The following is a 22,847-nucleotide window of genomic DNA, read 5'->3' as shown; positions in this document are numbered from 1 at the left end:
AATATATTTAAATTTTGGATTAAAGAAATATTACAATTTTGAGATAAATTTAATTTTAATTTATAATTTAGTATTCAACTTAAAATTATGATTAGGTAAAGATTAATTAATTTTAATCGTCATATGTTTAAGAATAAGTTACTATTTATTTAGATTAAAAATTTGTACTATATGATGTCTAATTGAAGATTCTAACAAAATCGAAACGCTAAGTTGAAGTTTTTACTAATATATTGTAATTAAACTTATATTAACATGAAAAAATTCATTTTTATTAACCGTTTGTTAAAAATTTAAATAAAATTGTAGTCGGTAATTACGACATGATAAGGTTATATAAAGTTAATACATTGTAAAGATAATTACTAATTAGTCAGAGAAGGAAGAAACGACAACATCACTTTGCAGAAAAAACTTCAACACCATAAAAGGCTTCTCTTATTATTTTCTCTTTATTTGCTCAAACATATATATACACACATAATATATATATATATATATGTAAAGCTAACAAACTCTTATTATAGCCAAAAAAGAAAAAGAAAGAAAAACAAAAGAGCAAACTCACGATTCCTCACGTTTTATTAAAATTTACATGAGATACATGCATATGTTATTTAATTAATTACTCATCAGCTCTCCCCTGGCCCTGGCCCTGACCCTGAGGAGCGACTGCAGTCAAGATGCCATCTTGCCTATTGTGTTTGACCTGCCACGCCTCGTCCCTCGACAAACCGAACCCATGGCTCACAACATCTACGGGCAACCCAACTATAGACGACAACCGCCCAGACAAGGTGCTAATCACGGCGTTATCGTTTGTCTTGAAATTAATAAACTCAACTCCCTGATCTGACGAAGTCCGTTTCACTACGGCGAAACCTTGTGGCACCGTCAACAGATGACCCTGCCGGACCTCACCCCTGAACACGTTCTGGCCCCTGCTGTTCACTACTTCCACCCACGCTTGTCCCCCAGTCACATACATCAATGAGTGTGCATTCAAGTTCCAGTGCGGTAACACCATCGCGTTCTGCATACATTTGCATACACCGTCAGACATGTTTCCAAATTTTACAAATAACAAAAGTAAATGTTTTTTTTCAAAATACCCTTTGGAGGAAAACTCTGGTGGCGCTGAGCCTAAGGCGGCGAAGGATAGGGAGGTTGAGGCTGTTGAGAGTGCTAATGCGACCGGCGTGTGGGTTGTAAATATCGGCTCGTGAGGGGTCGTCAAGATTCTCTTGTATCCTTTGTGTGCAGACAGTTTCCTCCAAGCCGTTGTCTTCCTCTTCAAGTTCTTCATATCGTCCACCTTGGCCAGCCTGTTGTTGAGGCTCGAGAAAACGAAGCCCTTGTGGGACGTTAATGATGTTTCCTCTCTTGTCTCCAAGGTTCTTGAGCTGCTCTGCGGTTTGAGGTCTGATGTTGAAGGCCTGTGCCAAGATTTGAGTGTCGAAGCCTGCGTACAAGCTCTGCTCAGGGTTTTGTGGGTTACTGCCGGCTAAGCGGAATGTCTACGAGGTTTCAACATAAATAGTTAATACTAAAAAATAAATAAAGTTTGAGAATAAAATTGAAGTGGTCTAGTGATTAAATCTTAAGAATCCATATCATGATAATTAGAGTCTGACCCTTAGAATCCTGTCAAGCTGGTTGACCTGGTTGCCGACGTCAACCATGGCAACTAAAACGAGAGGAGAATTTCCGTCGTTGTAGTACCAGTGAGCCACGCCGGTTTGGAACACGAGGGCATCACCCTTTCGGATGCGTCGAATCTTCTGATGCATGTCTCTGAACACACGGCCCTGCTGACCTTGTTGGGCCTGCTGTCCTTGTTGGGCCTGCTGTCCTTGTTGGGCCTGCTGTCCTCGTTGGCCCGGTTGTCCAAATTGGCCTGGTTGTCCATATTGTCCTTGGCCAAATTCTTGAGATGACTGGTACGTTTCGGGACATCCTGAAATCACGGCTCCCGTGGCACCTCGACCTGAAATATTGACGACCCAAGTAGTGTCAGTAATATATTGTATAGTATATGAACAATGAGTGTATCTTTATATAGATATTGACGGAAGGAAGATGAAAAATGGTGTTGTATAGTTGAGTTTGACCTTGGACAACAAAGGCCATGATGGGGCCATTGCTATAAGTTGGCAGGTAAAGACCATTTTGTTGAATGGTAACACGGAGCATGGCCACACCAGCGCACTGGAGTTGAGGGCTTCTTGGGTCCCAGTACTCGATTAAACCAGCTTCAGACTGGACCCGGTTTGTGGGCTCAATGGTATTTAGCTGCTGGAGTTGGCACTCATTCGGGGTCTGCGACGTAAGCTGGCGTGCTAGACAGCCACTGACGAGCGCGAGAAAGGCAAGAGAAAGAAAGAGCAGGGAAGGCTTAGCCATTTTGAAATTGTGGGTGGCTCAGGCCTCAAGACTAATTTGTAGTAGGACTTAGGGCTTTTGAGATGATGGAAAGATGCAAAGAGGGAGTAGGTATTTATACAAGGGAAGAGAAAGAGTAGGAGTGACACGTAAGAGATCACGGTGGCAAGTTTCTCCAAGGCATTCTTCACTTTGCATGGCCACTTAATACTGGGTTTCTAACACCTCATAAAGCCAGGTTGGGCAGGTGTATAAACAGATAAAAGCCTTACATTAAACCATACATGCACAACTACGCTACAAACAATAAAAAGAAAAGCTCTCTGTCTGCATTCGATCAGGTGGGTATGCAAATCGAGGGAAAATTAACGTTATAATGGTTTCTTTAAATTACTAATTGGTAAAATATTTTTGGTTTATATGGGTATATAGGTTAATAAATTATAGAATAGCCACCTAGTTTTGTATGCATACATGTGAGTGAGATATTTACAAGGAAGGGGATGATTGAGGAGGATGGGAAACAGGGAGAGGGTGTTAATGGAAGATGCCGTATGACGCGACGAGCTGCCATCGTTCGATACTTGGCGGTGTTGACAACTGGGCGGTTGCATGCTACATGTCCTGCCATCTGTCTTCTTTACACCACTCATCGTCTTAATGTCATTTATTTGATACTTCTACTGTTTTTATTTAAATCAATATTATTTAACGTTATAATGGTTTCTTTAAATTACTAATTGGTGAAATATTTTTGGCTAAAATAAAAAAGAATACTTCCATAACTATAAACAAAATGTGTAAGATTTTCGTTCAAGTATTTTTTTTTTTTCTTTCTAAACTTTCAAAAATGAGATAAAAACTTTTATTTTTATTTTTTAAAAAATTTCTTTAACATTATTCGAACGTACTACGTAATTTGGCAAATCACATATAAATCAAATTTTAATTTGTTGATATAGCATACGCGTAGATGTCACATGAACATTTTTAGTTCATATGGCAAAACGTGTTTTTTTCTGTTACTATGCGTAATATGTCAAGTCATGTGTACATCAACGCAATTTCTTCGAAATTTAGAAAAATTTTGCCCCCACAAACATTTATACTAATTCTGGAATTACCAAGAAAATCTATTGTTTCATATACTGTGTGGTCCCATTTATAATTCATCCCAAGGAAAACAAATGGGGTATGTCGACTTTAATGAAAAGTTAGCATAAACACATTTAGCTTTTCTTACTAAAAGAATTGTAACACGGTTTGGTCGCACTTGTTGTTTGTAGTAAATAAAACAAATTATATAAATATTATTACTCAACGAGGACGCCATGACAACAAAGTTCAAAACTAATGTAATAATGGTGTTGTACAAATCTATTACTATAACCAAAAGAAGTCTAGTATTTCGCGAGAGTACGCTAACAATAATTTTTAAGAAACCCACCAAGTAATCTTTATAGAACTTGCCTAAAAACATATACTCGAATTTAATTGGTCCAGATTTAATTTATACCCAATCAGAATTGAACACATTACATGTTTCATTTAATTCAAAGACATGCACTATTTTCTAAGAGTTTTTATAGAAACACCACTAGAGTCAACAGCTATTACGTTTACGATTATTAAGACTTCAATAATCCAGCTTCATCATTTTGATCCATGATGTCAACAAGCCCAGATTTCAGTTCAATGGGTCTTTCAAGTTTTCCCAATCTGCATCTTTTGCCTTCCTACAATCATCAAATCCACCCAAAAATTCCTAGGAGGAAATGGAACAACAGTATAGAACAGAGGCCGTACCTACAGTACATACATGGCATAAGCATGTTGATTAATTTGAATTTATAAATATCTTACTCTGACTTATGCAGTTCATGTTATAAATATCTTACTCTCACATGCATTTCATATTTCATGATGTTTACTGGCTCCAATTTTTCTTTTCATCTACATAATTTATTGGGAAATTTTTGCTGAATAATCCATATAATTCTCCCATATTTCCCACGACTCAATTAAAATCTTTTACTTCTGCAAGCAGATGGGATTGACTTTGGTATAAATATCAGTATTTCAGAAATTGGTGACTTACTTTCTTGAGAAAATACCATATAATGTATATATAATTAAAATACCTTTTATGACTCATTCACACTACTTTAATATTATAAAGACGTAGAAAACCCATATGATGGATATTTGATCAGGACTCTGAACGAAGGCAAATCGAGGATTTTATTCAATGTACCAATTACTCAAGAAAGGGCAAAGAGACTCCTACATCTCCCGGTATTTTACGCAGATATAATTATCAGATGGTGATGTGTTTGACAAATCTTTCAATCTTACTGGCAAATGTCACCACTTGTCGTGAGCAACTAATAAATACATGGCTATGGTTCTTAATATCTACTATGCCGCCTATACAAAATAATTGAAGAAATTTGAATACAGTAATGGGTTCCCTTGAGAATACTCCTACATGGGCAGTTTCTATTGTTTGCTTCTTTTTTTTCCTCATTTCTTTCACCATTGATGCTGGACTTCACCATCTAACTCAGGTATCTAATAACTTCTGCATCTACATATGTGTTCCACGTGTGTGTCTTTTGTGGGATTGAGAGTTAATATCTTATGGATGTTTGTACTATAACCTTCAGTTTCTCAGAAGAAGAAAAAGAAAATCACTCAACCGGGCCTTAACAAGAATCAAAACAGGTTAGAATCTTGTAGTAACTAGTAATATGCTCTTAACGTGATTACTCTTCTGCAAAATATTATCTAAAGTCTTGTATAATCTACTTTAACAACTAATCAGAGCAGTTTTAACATATCTCTTAATCATTTGGCTTGCTATTTGCTTCAAATTTCAACACAGAAATGATGATACTGGGCTTTATATCATTGCTTCTCACTATATCAGACGTACCCATATCAAATATCTGCATACCTGAAGCCATGGCAAACTCCTTCCTACCCTGCAAAAATAATGGGGATTTTGTAGGACCAGACGCCTCATCTGCAACTCAATTTTCAGGAACGAAAAGCTCGAACGTGACTCTTTCTGCTGGTAACAATGATGAATCTTACTGCAAGTCAAAGGTGAGAAATCTTGTCAAGTTTTGGTTGAGAAAATTAAATGCTACTATGTCCAACAACTATAATGCAAGATTCAAGACAAGCAATGTGCCTGCTTTGTTTTGGTTGTTTGGGACACAGGAAATGTTATCGCTGGTGTCAAGGGAAGGAGTCATGGAGCTGAAGATCTTCGTCTCTTTTTTGGCAGTCTTCCATGTGATCTACTGTGTATTGACAATGGGTCTTGGGCAAGCCAAGGTACAAAAATTTGTTTCTCCTTTATTCATCAGTGTCTCAATAAGATATCACTATTAGTACCATGATCCATTCATTCAACTCCGTTGAATTCTTCTTCCCTGCTAAGATCTGGCTAATATTTTATCTTACCAAATGTTGACATCATGGTACGCTTCAACTGAAGAGTCATTCAGATAATTGATTTTATAATTCTGGCTTCTCTATTAATTAATTCCTCATATAAGTATGTTTAGGATAAATAAATATTGAAAATAACATTTTATTTGAGAAAAAAAAATGAAATCAACTTTTGTATTTGAAACAATCATAAACTTTTGATAAATTCAACTAATCAGCATATTTCAGTAACGTAAATTCATTTTATAAATTAATATTTACGAATTCTTATATTTCAAGTAAAATCACAAAAAATTTTGGTACTCAGGTAAACCACTATCTTTAACGAATAGAAATAAGGGAGCAAAAGAAATTGAAATCTTCTCTTTTTAATTCTAAGTTTTCAAATTTATTTCCAAGTTTCATAAAATTTGACATGATTCAAAATATACTAGACTATAGAGCATGTAGGATTCTTTCAAAATGAATTATCCTCCAACCAATTCTAAATATAAAAAACCTAATTTGCAATAAAAAATTTCTACTTTTTCTCATGGAATTCATTTTTTTCCCAAAATATAAGATTATAATCTAATCTAGTGTTGAGTTTAGTTCAAATTCCAACACTGTATAACTAGAAAGAAATTTAATACAAATAGAACAAAATTTAATGAAAATAACACTCTTATTCCAATTCAATTTCATATTTAATTCAAGTTAGTTATTTTTGTAATCCTTCCGACAACAGATAGAAATATAAATACATAACTGTAGAATTTAAGATATAATAGAAGTTAGTTCGATTATGCATCAAATATATATCTTATAACTAAATTTCACATATTAAATAAATAAATCTAAAAATTAAATTGGAATAGAATAGGTTTGAATTGAATACAATATAATTGTCTTTATTGAGCCAATTTATGCTTAACGTAGAGGAACCTAAGAGTTTAACTGATAATCATTTGGAATAATCTGAACAGTTGGGCCAATTTATGCTTCAAGTTTCACCAGAGTTTTTTATAATCTTATTCTAACAGTCAAAGGCTAATTTATAATGTTCATTTTTCTTTTAACACTTGACCAAAAAGTTCAGACTAACCCACATGATAATCAGTTAAACTGTTAGGATCGTACATTCTTTAACTTGCCCTAATGAACAGGAAACAAACACACACTCTACTTAAAATTTCCAATTGTTTTATGCTGCCTCTTGAGTTATTTTTAACTTTTAAACATGAACAGATGAGCAGATGGAAAGCATGGGAGCATGAGACTAGTACGCTTGAATATCAGATTGCTAATGGTATTTATGTACTACCATAACAAAAATAAACCAGTGCAGCAAAGTCTTTAGGCATTTCTAGAGATTCAGACATTCAAGAATCATAACAATCTTGATGTATTTAGGGCTTACTTATTCTTGTGTGTACAAAATGTTATACATACAGATCCAAGGAGATTCCGGCTCCCCCACCAAACATCCTTTGGGCAAAAGCATTTGAAACTTTGGAGTAATAGTCGGCTTTTGCTTTGGCCAGTAAGTTTATTTCATCTTAATCATCTCCACCTGCAGTGATATAGGTTCCAATACCAAAAGAACATGAATTCTAGTTCTGTATAATTGCAGAGATGTATGGTTAAACGTGAAGAAAACTCATGGACAATAAAACATGGAGATTTGGTGCTTTCCCCACAGATTCTAATTAATTACAAAATCCAAGAGCAGTTTCAGAATAATTTGTACTTGCTCTATAATTGGAAGTTATAGCACAAGATCACTGTAAAATTTTCAAGCTTCTAGAATGGACAGAACAGAATTCAAAACAGTCTAAACAAAAGAAAGTATCCCTTAATAGAAACCTTTAATACCCTACAACTCTTGGGAACTAGTTTCTTTATTCTCTCTCAGGAAATCGTTGTGCGCAAGTGCATTTTCTACCAGCGATTATGACAAAATTTCCACCAAGATTTATGACTCATATCATTAACCGTAAATCACCAAAGATACTCTCCTTCAGCCCGTCACTTGAATTTCTTGAAGCAGCTTCAAATTTATTGTGAATTTTTCATTTGCTGCTTGATTTAGGTTTGTTTTCTTCGTCAGTTCAGTGGCTCAGCCTCAAAAGCCGATTACTTCACTCTTCGCAATGGTTTCATTATGGTAAGCGAAAATGCTCTAGATTCTAACCAAGAAATGAACACAAACTATGGGGGGAAATAAATATTCTTATTTACGTGTGCCAAGAATATATGTTTTCCTTAATAGGTCTGCTCAAAACCTGAGTAAGGTCACCTAAAGTTCGTAAGGCCTCATCTATTGAATCATCCCAAATACGGTGCTATTATTTTGGAAATTGTGTTTAATCTTCTTGTGTGTTGAATAGGCCAATATAGCTGAAGGCAGTGATTTCAACTTCCAGAAATTCCTTGCGAGAGCTTTTGATGACGATTTTGAGCAGATTGTTAGTATCAGGTATAATTTCTCCTTTGTCGAAAACATAATAGGAGAACATTTAAGACATGGAAAAATGAACCAAAAAAATTTAAGATCAGACTAAAAAAATGTTTTAACATCCAACCTTGCAGGTTTTGGATCTGGACCTTCTGCATACTCTTCATCTTTTTCAGTGCACATGGTATGACATTTTGCTGCATCTAGATTTTGAAAAGCATGAATAAGGCTGACTTTGACTCTAGAAATATAACTCCGCTTTCACTTGCATAACTTTTTCCAAGTGCTTGACATATTAATAACATTAATATGATCCATTTGCAGAATTCTATAACTACTACTGGTTGCCTTTTATTCCTCTAGCGGTAACATCAATCATCTTTCTTATCCTCTTATCCTTTAAGTAAATACTTGAAGAACTAAGACGCTTACTCCAGTTTACTGTCATATTTTCTGCTGAAGATTGTTCTCATTGTGGGGACAAAGCTACAAGTTGTTATAACAAACATGTGCGTCAAGAGTTACAAGGTGAACTCCGTGATTTATGGAGCTTTCCCTGTCAAGCTGACGGATGATCTTTTCTGGTTTGGTCGACCTAAATGGCTTCTCTATCTCCTTCAGGTTGTCCTAATCCAGGTATTACATAACAGTTAAAATGCAACTTTGCATTGTAACTAGGCTTTAGTAATCTATTCTAAACAAGTAAAGCATCAAGCTGGTGTGTTTAAAGAGACAGACCATAGAATTGGAAACTAACTGTTATTCTGTAATTTAAAAAAAAAAAAAACCTAACTGTTATTTCATCTAACCATTCTTCCTTAAAAATCAAGAATTCTAGTGCTCATATTACCATTTTGATTATAGTATAATGTATCGGATAAGAATGCAGTTCTCCAACACCCCCACTTTCACTATAACAAAAGAAAAAAAAATAAAAGATAAGAAGATATATTATCAATAGATTTTCTCTTTTCTTCTGCAAAAAAAAAAAAGCAGATATATTGGTAATGACAAGAACTTCAACTCTAAATATATCTTTCATTGATTTATCGATTCTTGGTAGGATTATGAACAAAATCTATTGAATTTGGCTGCAGAACTCTTTCCAGTTGGCTTTTTTCTTTTGGACATGGGTAGGTACCTTCAATTCGAAAACATGAGTATTTTGCATCCTTAGCTGACCTCCCTCAATAATGACAGTATAAGTATGGCCTTAGATCCTGCTACAATCAAGAAATTGAGGACATTATCATAAGGATTTCGACAGGCATTCTTGTACAAATCATTTGTGGTTATTGGACTCTGCCCCTTTATGCACTTGTTACTCAGGTAAAATACCCTTTTCAATTCTTCCTCCCAAAAGTTCAATTTCTTCTCGTGGAAATATACAACTATCTATAGGGGGTTAACAATTGAGATAGAGAGCCTACTTTTGGTGCATGATATATAGGCTATAGTATTAAAATGTTAAACCATGCTGCATAAAAATGAGTTGCAGAAAATCAATCATTTTAAGCAATCCAATTGACAGTTGATTGACGGAAGATTTGATATTCTGGCATTCAAGACAAGACATCTTGCAACTAACAAGTGTAATTGTAAATAATGTCTCATGAGTTTAACTTTTTTTCAATTTCAAATTTAATTTTGTTCATATGTCAGCGCAGATGGGCTCTGGCGTGAACAGGGCTGTGTTCACCAATCGTGTAGCAGAAGGCCTCAAACGTTGGCACTACAATGCAAGAAGGAACCTTTCTAAGCATAGATCAATTTCAAGTGAACATTCACCAAGGTCCATGCCTGCTACTGCTGACACTTCAGTTAGAGACATGCAGAAATCACAAGCTGAAGAACATTACCAGGTTCCTCCCGTGGAAGTCACAAGATCTACCACGTCAGAGATCACAGAGGAAGCAATGCAGAACAACAGTAATACTAACACTACGACGACAAGCTTTCTACCTATGGCATTTCCTAAAGAAAAATTGAATCATAAGATTAGTTTTGGAGGATCCTATGATGGTGAGGTTTCTTTTGGGAGCAGTTGGAAAATAATTGAAACTGGTAATAGTATTAGATATGACAATTCAATAATAGAAGAACATGGCTCTGATATATTGGCCGACTTTGATGAACAGGCAAATTAACAAAATGTTAGATCAATTTTGTCAAATCATTGTGTAAAGCATTCAAAATGAGCAGAGCATCACATAGTTTCTGGAGCAGTATTTCCCACATCTTTACAAGTGAAGGAATATAATCCTGCGGCATTTTTCAAATCGTTCATTATTTATAACGAGAAAAGTTCATCCTGTCAAGGAAATGACGATCCAAAGATCTGCATGTTCCATATTTGTATTTATGTGTCTGTCTGTGTGTATGTGTGGGGTCAGGATGTGGAAAAAAAAGTAAGCGACTACTTCCAAAGCTGATAATCGGTACTGGCACCATTCTTCTGCAAAGTTGATTAGCATTTCGATCTTTTCAGGCAAAAAGTAATTTGCAGGTTTAAGGTCACTGAAATATTTCAATTGACTAATGTCATTACATCATACACTAGTTAATCTCAATTTGTTGCATGAACTAATAAGAACATAACAAACAATCAATCGATTTTTACCAAGGAAGCAGCTTTAGACCTTTAACTCAATAAAGATAGCAAATACTTAAAATTCAAAATTACCAGTAGGTTCAAAAATGGGGACGAGGGTTTGTATAAAACCCAAAAGCAAAAATTCCTAGCAGCAGTTGGTTGATTCTCAAGCTGCATTGAAGAGTCTATATAGAAAATACGACAATAGAAAACAGAAATTCAAAGAGGAAAAATGTAGAGCAGCAAGTATGTCTCACACCTAATTGGTTAATCGCATGAACAACTTCCATTGTCATCTTCAATTAGTCGAGATCCCTATCCCGTTTCTGCAACCAAAAACGAGTAAACGCCAAATGCCTTGATGATCAAGTTAACTGTAAATATAGCCGTTGGATTAATTTTGGGAACGACACCGTTACGCGGTTCCGCAATACATTATACACGCCACCACATTCGATGATGCGACAACGTTTAGGGCCCGCCGTAAAAGAGAAAGGTGCTCTCTCTCTCTCTATATATATATATATTTTGAAAATAAGGTACTAAGTAATTTTTTTTTTTTTTTTTTTTTGTGTTTTTGGAAAATAAGGTGCTATAAATTCACTTTGTACGCACCTCTATAAGTATTCCTTTTATATATAAAAAAAATGAAAAATCAAAGGAAAGTAATTAGTTTAATTTTTAGTATTTTCATTTTATCTCTTTAAATTTAATATTGATATGCCTAAGAAAAAATATATTATTTTTATAAAAATTTTGTATAATTGCATAAAAATTATATATAGTGAATAAACTAACATAAATTTTTTAATTTAAATAATAAATTTTAAAGAAAAAAATTAAAACTTAATTATAACATATATAACAGACAATTTAAAACTAAAATTTAGATTGCTTTTAAAATTATATTTCCTATTTAAGGTATGGATAAAAATATAAGAAATTTTATATAAACCTTTTTTGTCTTAAAAAGAAATTCCAAAATATCTTATAAATTTGTATATTATTTGATTTTCTTTACCTAAATTATTGTACTTTTTTCTGTATATTTTAATATTATATTTTTAAATTCTTGCTTTATTAGTTCTTACTCTTAATTATCGTTTTAAAGATTGTTAACGAATGAACACATAACCAATGACATATCATAAACATGATACATAAGAAATAATATGGCGCATATCGTGATAACTATATCAAATTAAAATATTTAAAATATTATATGAGTTTTCTGAAAAAATTATTTATAAAAAATATTTTTATTAGTAAAAATTAAATTCAATAATATAATTATAAATATATGTATTAAAAATAATATATAAATAATAATTCTCTTATTTTCAAAAATTAATCACCATATTACTATTGTTTAGTACTTTTTGTTTTTTTTCTTGTTACTAGTTTACTTCATTCCTTATATTGATCAATAAAGAGTTAAACGCAAAAGTATCGTCTCATCAAATGGGCGACCACTCCTTGGATTACACAATCCAAACCACTTAAGCCTAGGGCTCAACCAACAAGCAATGCCAAGCACAGTTTTGTGTAGAGTAGTGCCAAGTGGCACAAGCATCACAATCGTAACCTTCATCTTCTATAAATTCCTAAACATTTCGTTTTTCTAAACATCCTTTGATAAATTCTAATATTCAAAACATACCATCTTATCTAAACTTTGTTTTTTTAATACAACTGCAATTTTATAGACTTGAAAAAAGTTATATTTAAAATTTTAATTAAGCATAAAATTATATAAATTAAAATTTTAGAGGTTTAAATGAAGAAAAAATTTAATTTTGTTGACATTTTATTAATAATAAGGACCTAAATAATAATATATACTAAAAATAAGGTCAAAATATAATTTAAAAAATGCGAGACACCTCGGCAGGTGAGGTGTCAAAATGAGTCAGGTCATTCGTCCATGTGTGTATGCATGTTGCGAGATCTGAAAACGTACGGCCCAAATCTATCTTGCAGATCTGACGGCTCCCAAAAGTCGATATAAGAGCTTCATTTTCAGCTCTTGGAGAGGAAAGAAGAACCCTAGCTGTCAGGGAAGCCCAAGCAGCATTGAGGTAAAGAGAGAGGAAAGAGGGGAGGAGCCTTCATCATGTGAGGTGGATGAGTGCGCGGCAATCGCGAAGGTGGAAGACGAGGCAAAAAGGGAGACGTCGTGGGAAGAAAAGATAGAGAAAGGGAGAGGCGTGCGATAGGAAAATGAAGAGAGAGAATAAGAGATCATCAGGCGGAGCGAAGGTGGAAGACGAGGCAAAAAGGGAGATATCGTGGGAAGAAGAGATAGAGAGAGAGAGAGAGAGAGGCGTGCGGCAGGAAAAAGAAGAGAGAGAATAGGAGATCGCCAGGCGGAAGAAGAAGAAGGAGAAGAAGAAGGAGAAAGAGAAGAAGAATAAGAAGAATAAGAAAAAGAGAAGAGAAAAGAAATGAGGCGTGATGGCCATGGTGCGCGGTCTACGACCGAGGGTTAGTGAAGCTAATAGAGGAAGTAGATTTGAACAACCAGCCGGATATGCAGCGATCCTGTGGAGGAGAGAAGTGTGTAACGTGTGCAGCCAGAAAGAAGGAACTTCACGTGCAGCGATTTCACAGAACAAAGGAATCTGATGCGGTGACAATGGTGGACACAGTGGAGGAGAGAGGAAACAACCATGGGGAAGAAGAAGGAAGAAAAAAAAGAAAAAAAAAGAAAAAAAAAAGGCAAAAAACATAGATGAAAAAGAAAAAAAAAGAGAAGGAAAAAAATAGACAGGGCATGGCTTGATCTACTGTTGGTGCGCACAAAGGCGCATACTAATCACGATGGCACGTGCAGTAGTGCGTAATTATTCCGGTGATGCACGTGGTGGCGCGTGGTGGCTCCAGCATCTGGGGACCCCAGATTCGAAGGTAAAATCATTTCCCTTTTGTTTCGTAGCATTTCGATTATTACTCATCTTTAATGACATGCGTATTCTGGTTGTGAACGAGGAAAACATTGGAGTGATAGTAGGGAGGTGGAGAGAATCGTAACCCAATACCATTTTGGGTTATCGCGTTGATAATTGTGGGGTTCATGTCAAGCCAATCGCTTCCTACGGCGAAACAAGGTGCATTTCTTTCGGGAATCTTGAACCCATTGAAGGTAAATTTTGAAAACTCATATATTCATGTTAATTCATTAAGTTAGATTTAGGATTAATTTTAAGTAAGTTGAGTAATTAGACTTAGAAATCTAGGTGAGTTATTAGTAATTATAAAGTTATTTTGATAAAAAGAAAGGTATCTAATAATCGATATATAGCTTCACGTAGGCCATGAAATTTGGGAGAGCATAAAGGAGCGTAAATCGATGCCTTAGTCGTCCGAGAAAGTAAGTATATCTAGTAGCTATTTCAAAACCACATTCGCATGTTTTCAAAAATGTTTTCAAGCAAAAACCTAATTAAGTTTTAAGTAAGATTTATAAAATTGAGGAATTAGGATTGATAATCGAGTAAGTGAAAGAAATTGAAAATTTGTGATACTGAATATTTTAATTTTTCATTTGTTTGTTGCTTAATTTGTAACGACCCCGGAAATTAAAAGAAAATGTATAAATTTATTCTAAATGCGGAAGTGAAATAAAATAGATTATGATTAACATCCTTTACACAATAACCAAAACAAATTAAACGTATGAAAGAATAAACTAACTAAAGGAAATACTATGAATGAATACTATAAGGAAAACTAATAAATTCTTAGGCTTCTACTCGCCGTCTTCCTGCAGAACGAGCTCGGGAATCAAGTCCTCCTGATCTGAAATGGTTAAGTAAGGAATGAGTTACACTAGCCTAGTAAAGAAATCACACTATCTCACTGTCACAGAAGTAAAGGTTGGTAGAAAACAAAAACGACCAATGGAGCATAATTTATAACAAACTCATTTATCAATAATAAAAACCTTTATTGTCCACTTACCTCAGTGAGATTCATGAAAACAACTTATAAGAAACAATAACATCATAAATATCATGAATTCATACATAATTTGTATCATAGTACATGTCATACTTTTGCATTTCAATCATCAGGCAACAGATTTCCTCTTTTATCAACCTACTAGTATCCATGGGGATTCATAGGGGGTCTCCACTACATGTGAACCATTCACATTAATAACTTAATTCCAGGGCCGTCCCCATACCCCGTCCGGTATGGGCGCCAAAATCATAAACCTCAATACCCCGTCCGATATGAAGGTGAAACGGGCCATCCCCATACCCCGTCTAGTATGGGCGCCAAAACACATAAAGTCTCCATACCCTGTCCGATATGAAAGACCACGTTCCTGGTAGGGTTCCCTATGGACTCGTTCCGTCCACCATCTCCTAGGATATCTAGTTAGGCTGTCGACATTATCCATTTATCAATTGACATACCTTTTTCTATTTTTTCTTAATCTCAATTTTTCAATCAAACATAAACACGTAAACTAGTAATTGACACCAAATAAGCCAACACAACATCGGGTTCACAATAATTCAAAACATAATAAATGAAACCGTGATTCATGCATACAAAACCATATAATAAACACATCAGGTATCATACTGTATTCAAAACTGTAAAATAAATCAAACAACACTTGACCGAAAAATACATCAGTTTCGGGCTACATTAGCAATGTTAATTAATTATACATATCTATTAATTCATAAAATACCATTTTATTATTTATTAAGCTTTAATGCCGTGATAGAAAATAGGTGAGGGATCCTTACTTGTTTCAGAGTTTGAAATCGCGTTCTCACTGCGTTTATGGGCAGTCCCTATATTCCATAAATTTTTCCCCATAAATTGAAACACACTTCCGGTACCTGTACCTATCCCCAAAAAACCCTAAATCAGACCCAGGGCACTTTCAGCCAATTTCAGAATTTCGGCACAGAGGCTCCGCCGTGCTCCGGCGACGGCACCGCCGCCCACGGCGGAAATCCGCCTCGGGTTGGCCGTTTTCAGCCGTTTTCAATCGAATTCGGCCAAACTTGCATTGGTTCCTGTGATAAAACACCCCTAGGGCCCTCGGTGGGCCAAAAAATTCCAGAAAACCGAGACTTACTGGCGGCGAAGCTCTCGGGTACGGTGGCTCCTCCGGTGTGAGTTGCGATTTGGTGTTTTACTCTGATCAAACTATAGAGAAAAGGACGGTGATCATAGTGGTATAAAAATTACATCGAACGGGAACCGGGAAGGACCTCATCAGAGGCAAAAACTGAGAAAACCCGCGGCAGCGCTACTGAACTTCGACGGTGTTTTTCGGGCAATCGGCCGGTGGTTTGGCTTCAATTTTGCCACAGGGAGGTTCAGCATCAAAAAATGAGCCAAAGAGAGAAATTTTACCTCGTTTGGCGGCTGAAAAATCCTCCGATGCGGCGGCGGGTGGTGGCGGTCGCCGGTTCCTCCGGTGGCTGGGTCGTCTTCTCCGACGAGAGTTCTGGCAGCTAGGGTTTGGGTTTGGGTGTGGATGCGATTATTTATAACCATCTCCTTTTGATCTGAGCCGTCCATTGTGATTTAATATGGGTCGTCCATCGCGATGCGATCTGGACCGTCCGTACGTGATCAAATATGGGTCGTCCGTACGCATGAGATCTGGGCTGTCCATGCGCACTTTTGATCTGGGTTGTCCGTGCGCGCGGGAACGGATCTAGGCCATCCGATCGCGCGCACGCAGATCGCCCACTTTTCTCTGTTCCGCGTGGCTTCCTGCATCACCGTCCCTGCCACGCGGCGTGTCCTGGTTCTCCGGGGTTACTGACCGGGCTGCTGACGTGGCTGCTGACGTGACACTATTTTTTTAAATTGCGTTTTGACTCCCAGTTTTCGATTTTCTTTTCAAAAATACCCCCATAATCCAAATTTTCACCCATTTTTTTTCAAAATCAATTTCAATTAAATCCCAAAAATAATTTTACCCCATTTTATTATTATTATTATTTTTATTTCTATTAAATTAAATTAAATTAAATTAAATTAAAACCTTATGAATTAATTATTAAAATAAAATAAAATTAAAAAAAATTCTCATAAAAATTAAAATAAAATTAAAATAAAATAAAAGAAAAAATTTTGGGTGTTAGTAATTATTGAATGAAGATTGCATATTTTAAATACTGTATGGTTGATGGTTAAAAGTATGATGAGTTAAATAGTCTGAGTCAAAAATTAATAATAGTGCAAATTCACCAATAAAATCATGACCACATAAAATAACTCTCACAAATAAAATAAGATCAACAAAAAGAAATACATGTTCTTAGATCAAATTAGAGATTCTAAATAAAACTAATAAAATTAAAAACTAAAAATAATAAAAACATTAAAACATGAATGATAAACAAAATGATAACTAAATAAATTACAATAAACAAGTAAGTGTATGATTAAGGGGAATTAATAGAAAAAAGACAAATTGAGAGAATTAGAATGGTGTGAGATATAGAGTAAGGTTAACTAAGACAGTGTACAAAGTCTCTAGAGAATAAAATTAGTTTGTTAGAAAAAATAAATAAATAATATCAATCTTACTAGAATAGGAAGAAAAACAAAATAAAACAAAAACTTGGAAGAAGCAAAAATTTAGATATAACTCTTTTAAGATTTGTGTTACTGAAAACTCAGCGGTGTGGTGAACCCTATCCTTGGGTAGATGAAAATTATTTCAGACGTGATTGGGGTGTATGTTATGTTCTAGGTCACTTGGTGACGGACTGTTGTGACCGTTGTGTGTGTTTTGATTGTGTGTGCATCCCTTTGTGATAGTGGGAATTCTGATCCCACAATGGTATAAATTGAATAACAGATATAGTCATTCAATCTAAAAAGATATATAAAACTTTAATAACTTTAATTTGATTATTTGTGTTAGGGCAAATTGAGAATTGGGAACACCCGCTGAAAGGTCACAGATGTCTCAATTTGGCTAAAAATTTGTAAGAAATTCTGATATGTGGATTTATGAGATAAATATGGATTAGAGAGAAACTAATGGATGAGTATGGTTTTGGAACTAGATGTGATGTGATAATAGTGTGCGATATGAATGGTTACAATTAGGGAATTAAGAAAGGAAAGAAATTAGGGGGATGATGAGAAAATAATGAGAAAGATGAATTTTGAGAGATAACAAATAAAATAGTGAGAGGAAAAGAGTAGATAAAAAAGAAATTAGGGGGGAACAGTGAGAGATGAGATATGAAATAAATTATTTTGCATTTCACGGTTCTTAAATATAAAGGGAAAGAAAAGTTTTACATTTCTGATTGACTGTATGTAGACATATCGTATGCCTAGGGTGTAGTCTATTCGATATACTTACTGAACTCATGTTTTGCTCATTCCATTCAAATTCTAATATTTTTTAGATAAAATCAATATAGATAATTTATAGAGCCAAAACTAAAATTTCATGTTTAGTTTTCATCTGATGAGTTTTAGTCTCGTTGTGGACTCTACAATTTTCGGTAACCTCATGATGTAAATTATGTTACATGTTGTACAAGTGATTAAGAGCTTTTATTATACTTTTATTTTAAAATTTTATGTTATATCTTTTGGTTCAATTGTGTTTAGCTGCGTAGTTTCTCGTTGAAAAACTGCAGGCCGTCACAGTTATAACCCTACTAGTGTTTATTATGCTAGTGTTTCCTCAAACCAAATTTAACCATTAAATCTTTTTTCAATTTCTTAGATCCTTCAAATCCATCAAATCCCCATCCCGTTAATCCTCATTGTCTTATCTTTGAGCATGAGCTCAATTAAAATAAGTAGCGCAATAACAATAATCCCTTCCGGATGGATGCTAACTTGTTCTTCACCAATATTTACGTCTTAAGTGGCGTACAATGGTGCTGGCTATTCATTTTCACACATCCATTTGTAATCGTGCATCGACATTTTTGTTGTTGAGGGAGCTATTAGAGGAAACATGTAGCATTGGGAATAGAGGGGATTGAGAGAAAACTTAAAAAGAAGATGAATGTTTGAGAATTGAAGATCATATAACTAGTGGGGAAGTAAAAAAATCATTTTAGACTCAAAAATAATATGAAAAAATATGGAAGAAAAAAAAAGTATTAAAAAACTTATATAGTATTTAAGACATTATAGTTTACGTGGTTACCACATCATGCGACACGTCATTACTTACATATTATATTTTTAATATGATATCAGTTACGTGCTAAATTATTACCAGATCTTAAACGACAATTAAAGTTGATAGCAAAATAAGATAAAAAAAAATTATAAGTAGACAATTAAAATAGATCCAAAAAAAATAATACAATATAAATTAAAAAATATAAAAATTTATTGAGAATTTTAAAAAAAATAATAATAATGATGATAAAGGAAGCGACAAATTCCCTTATGTTCATGACTGACTGTGCATCTCAATTAACGGAAGTTGATGGGCCAACCGAATATCGTGTATTTGTATGCAAATATTACATCCAATCTGTTGGTCGGTCCACTTCGACTTAACAACATGAAATGAAAGCTGGACTTTGAATATAAATTCGGCTATATTTATTCATACAAATACACTACCACACGACACGTTTTTATGTATTTTATATATTGGTAAATTAAACATTTTTATGTAATGAAATTTATTAGTTGTTATCCGAAGACATTACATTTTTGTAGTTTCATACATATATACATATATATATATATGTACATATGATATTAAATTTATTATATTTCTCACTTATAATGATTAATGGGAAAGTTATTTGTAGATGGGTACATTGAACGAGTTAAATTTAAATTATTATGCACTATTGGGCAATATATAAATTTACCTTATTTTATTTTATTTTTTACATGTACCACATATCATTTATCCCATATCGAGTAATTTATAAACTATGATTATGTTTAAAATAAAATTAAAATTCTTTGTTACAATCTATTTAAAAACATATGTATAATTTAATTAGGCTTATATTTGGAATAAAGATAATGTTTTTAAAATATACAGTTTAATTAATTATCAGAGTATTTTATTTAGAAGATGGAGATATGTACTTGCATTTCCACATGTCACACAGCATGCCAGGCTGCCAAATTGGACATACATACTTTCTGTCGGTTCAAGACTTGGATTTTGCATTTACACATGACATACTTGACTCTCGACATGCACCATAGTTACTATAACATAATATATATACATATAATTATATTATCATTGCGTCCCAGTTAATATTCCACATTGGAAATTAATTATATATGTCTTTTGTAGGAAATTGTGATAAAATAATTCATCGTGTTCAAAATTTTCAAAATATTATTAACATTATTTGCAAAAATTTGATTTACATTATTTCTTTATTAATTATCATATTATATATTAAGAGGAAATTATCATTATTTAATTTTGAAATAAGATCAACTTTAAATTATTTAATTTTTTAAGGTATGATAATATTTCCACTTAAACTTGAAATAATTAAACTTTGACTTTTTGTGACATTTTTTTTTTTTGGTTATTTTATACATACATATATATATATATATATATTGGATGATTGGTACCAACAACAAATATATACATATATACTTTAATTTATTATTTTTTTAATCTAATGCCAGATGAGAAACAATGGATCGCCAAACATATATATATAAAATATATATATTATCAACAAGTAATTATTTGACAGAACAGCTATAAGAAACTAAACCTACCTACTTCTTGAATAATAATCTATTCTATACCTCCTCTCTTCAGCCCAAGTTTTCTATATATGCATATATATATATATATATATATTTGCATTAATTACCTAACCCATCAATGTTATATGGATTTTATAAAAAATTAACAGGTTAGATTAAGTTTACAATTCATATATATGATTTTCAAAAAAAAAAAAAAACTCAGTAAATGCCAATTAAGTTTTATACAATATTTTTTTTTAATGAAAATAAGTATATAATTAATTATTAACCATTTTGTAGTTCGAATTTTCTTCTCATTTGAATTAAAATTAACAAAACAAAATATTAATAATTAATTTTGTGGATTAATAGCGTTTGTCTTCATGTCTTTATACAGTATATATCTCAGCAGCCAGCTCATTCCAGCCAATCCCCCATACCCCATCTTATCCCATAAAATCCCCCTTCACTAATCTCATTATCACCATCACCACAAAGCAAAACAAAACAAAACAATGGCCGCCGCCGCCGCCGCCGCCGCCGCTAATCTCCTCACTCTAACCTCATTCCTCCTCCTAATCTCCACCGGAACCCTAGCCCAAACCTCTTCTGCCCCCGCCCCCGGCCCCGCCGGCCCCGTCAATCTCACCGGAATCCTTGAAAAAGCCGGCCAGTTCACCACCTTCATTATGCTCCTCAACACCACCCAAGTCGACTCCCAAATCCGAAACCAACTCAACAGCTCCACCGAGGGAATGACCGTCTTCGCCCCAACCGACAATGCCTTTCGCAACCTCAAAGCCGGCACCATAAACAACCTCGACACTCAAAAGAAAGTGCAGCTCGTGCTTTATCACGTATTACCCAAGTTCTACTCCTTGAGCGATCTGCTATTGGTTAGCAACCCTGTTAGGACCCAGGCTACCGGCCAAGACGGTGGCGTTTTCGGGCTCAACTTCACAGGCCAAGGCAACCAAGTGAACGTGTCTACTGGGATCGTGGAGACGCAGATCAACAATGCACTGAGACAGCAATTTCCTTTGGCGGTTTACCAAGTGGACATGGTATTGTTGCCGGAGGAGCTCTCCGGTACCAAGAGTCCGTCGGCGTCTCCCACCGCCAAAGCGCCGTCGTCTGAGGACTCAAACTCGAAGGTGCCATCTGCCAAGGAACCATCTCCGGAAGATAATCGTGATGGGTCAGGTTCGAGTGGAAGGAGCTTGGGATTAGGGTTGGTTGTCGGCCTGGCGTCGCTTTGCATGGGGCTTCTCTCTTGATCATGAGCTGAGCGATACACTTTTGTTTTTCTTTTTTCTGTCACATTTTTAAATTTAAATTTAATTTTTTTTTTCTTACATGCATTCTTGTTATTTGTACGAAATTCTTTTTTTTCTGGGCTTCTATCCTTCTTAAACTTTCAGTAATTATGATAATTGATTATACGAGTATTTTCATAAGCTTTTAACTTCCATGTTAACACGCACGCACGCACACACAACACAGAGACACAGACATATAACACCCAATTTTTTAAATTAAAAAAAATAAGATTTGACTTTTAATCATAATTCTTAAAGCCTGATCAATGTTTAAAAAAACTGAGAGGTGGTGCTTATCAGAAAATACAAACCCTAGTGATATCCAGCTCATGATTTGTTGAGATTCAACTAAAGTGCCAAGTCTACTTCTAATAATAATTCAGTATTTACATATATATATATATATATTTTTTATGTATATACTTAATTAATAAAATATATCTATATATATATACATATATTTTTTACTTTTACATCTCTCTCTTTTTACTGCTTCTTTCTCCTCTCTCTCTCTCTCTCTGTCTTCTTTTTATATTTACTTTCCTCTCTTTTCTTTCTCATTCTGCTTCTTCCAAATTGTTCATACACCTATTATCTTCTACTATTCTTCTCCCTTCCCCACTTATTTCCAAATACATTTCACTAAATCCACCCATTCTCTTCCTTCTTTACCCCCATCTAGCTACTCAATTTTTTACCCATTTAACACAAACCCCTTACTATCATCATGAGTCCATCGCTGTGGTATCTTGTACCAACCATACAGCCTTCATACACACTACATATTAATTTGTATCTTCTGTTGGTTTTTGGAAATATTCATTTATAGGACTTTTTTTATTTATGATGAAACTCTTTCTATGCACGCACAACATTAAACTTATATATTTTATATAACAATAATTTATTGAAATTTTCTTAACATGATTGGTAATCTTGTTAAATT

At 34.3% G+C, this 22,847-nt stretch overlaps 3 protein-coding genes and 1 long non-coding RNA gene across 12 annotated transcripts; 2 read left to right on the top strand and 2 right to left on the bottom strand.

The window, feature by feature from the left end:
- Positions 1 to 401: 401 nt before the first annotated feature.
- Positions 402 to 2,482, bottom strand: LOC110807645 (cruciferin CRU4-like). Its single transcript, XM_088215495.1, has 4 exons — positions 2,112 to 2,482; positions 1,635 to 1,987; positions 1,113 to 1,517; positions 402 to 1,033 (listed from the first exon to the last, which is right to left on the bottom strand). Exons 1-4 carry the CDS (start codon positions 2,401 to 2,403, stop codon positions 626 to 628), a joined length of 1,458 nt encoding a protein of 485 aa, XP_088071621.1. The 5' UTR covers positions 2,404 to 2,482; the 3' UTR covers positions 402 to 625.
- Positions 2,483 to 3,848: 1,366 nt separating this feature from the next.
- LOC110807648 (uncharacterized) lies at positions 3,849 to 11,346 on the bottom strand. 4 transcript variants are annotated; one of them, XR_015817701.1, is made up of 5 exons: positions 11,131 to 11,346; positions 10,962 to 11,056; positions 5,579 to 7,393; positions 5,339 to 5,477; positions 3,849 to 4,188 (listed from the first exon to the last, which is right to left on the bottom strand). It is a non-coding gene; the product is annotated as an uncharacterized LOC110807648 (long non-coding RNA). The 4 variants fall into 4 exon arrangements; XR_015817700.1 differs by having other exon boundaries at positions 10,962 to 11,042; XR_015817702.1 differs by lacking the exon at positions 10,962 to 11,056 and having other exon boundaries at positions 11,131 to 11,345.
- On the top strand, positions 4,184 to 10,503 carry LOC110807646 (MLO-like protein 9). 4 transcript variants are annotated; one of them, XM_022032820.2, is made up of 14 exons: positions 4,212 to 4,949; positions 5,049 to 5,106; positions 5,312 to 5,490; positions 5,608 to 5,724; positions 7,069 to 7,129; positions 7,275 to 7,363; positions 7,913 to 7,987; positions 8,211 to 8,299; positions 8,413 to 8,462; positions 8,603 to 8,643; positions 8,741 to 8,914; positions 9,376 to 9,411; positions 9,479 to 9,607; positions 9,946 to 10,503. In XM_022032820.2, exons 1-14 carry the CDS (start codon positions 4,845 to 4,847, stop codon positions 10,423 to 10,425), a joined length of 1,683 nt encoding a protein of 560 aa, XP_021888512.2. In that variant the 5' UTR covers positions 4,212 to 4,844; the 3' UTR covers positions 10,426 to 10,503. The 4 variants fall into 4 exon arrangements, with proteins under 4 accessions (XP_021888514.2, XP_021888512.2, XP_021888511.2 ...); XM_022032819.2 differs by having other exon boundaries at positions 4,214 to 4,949; positions 5,267 to 5,490; XM_022032821.2 differs by lacking the exon at positions 7,913 to 7,987 and having other exon boundaries at positions 4,214 to 4,949; positions 5,267 to 5,490.
- A 1,497-nt stretch (positions 11,347 to 12,843) lies between the features above and the next one.
- LOC110807696 (fasciclin-like arabinogalactan protein 9) lies at positions 12,844 to 22,039 on the top strand. 3 transcript variants are annotated; one of them, XR_015817699.1, is made up of 3 exons: positions 12,844 to 14,013; positions 14,173 to 14,241; positions 14,641 to 14,694. XR_015817699.1 is itself a non-coding variant. In XM_088215493.1 (3 exons), exon 3 carries the CDS (start codon positions 21,098 to 21,100, stop codon positions 21,857 to 21,859), a length of 762 nt encoding a protein of 253 aa, XP_088071619.1. In that variant the 5' UTR covers positions 12,905 to 14,013; positions 14,173 to 14,241; positions 20,980 to 21,097; the 3' UTR covers positions 21,860 to 22,039. The 3 variants fall into 3 exon arrangements, 2 of the variants coding, with proteins under 2 accessions (XP_088071619.1, XP_021888587.1); XM_088215493.1 differs by lacking the exon at positions 14,641 to 14,694 and adding an exon at positions 20,980 to 22,039 and having other exon boundaries at positions 12,905 to 14,013; XM_022032895.2 differs by lacking the exons at positions 14,173 to 14,241; positions 14,641 to 14,694 and adding an exon at positions 20,980 to 22,039 and having other exon boundaries at positions 12,905 to 14,013.
- Positions 22,040 to 22,847: the final 808 nt, after the last annotated feature.

Source organism: Carica papaya, chromosome 3 (assembly GCF_054855325.1).
Source record: "Carica papaya isolate Zhongbai chromosome 3, ASM5485532v1, whole genome shotgun sequence".
In the NCBI taxonomy this organism is placed as follows: Eukaryota; Viridiplantae; Streptophyta; class Magnoliopsida; order Brassicales; family Caricaceae; genus Carica; species Carica papaya.
This window is presented reverse-complemented; position numbering and strand designations above follow the sequence as displayed.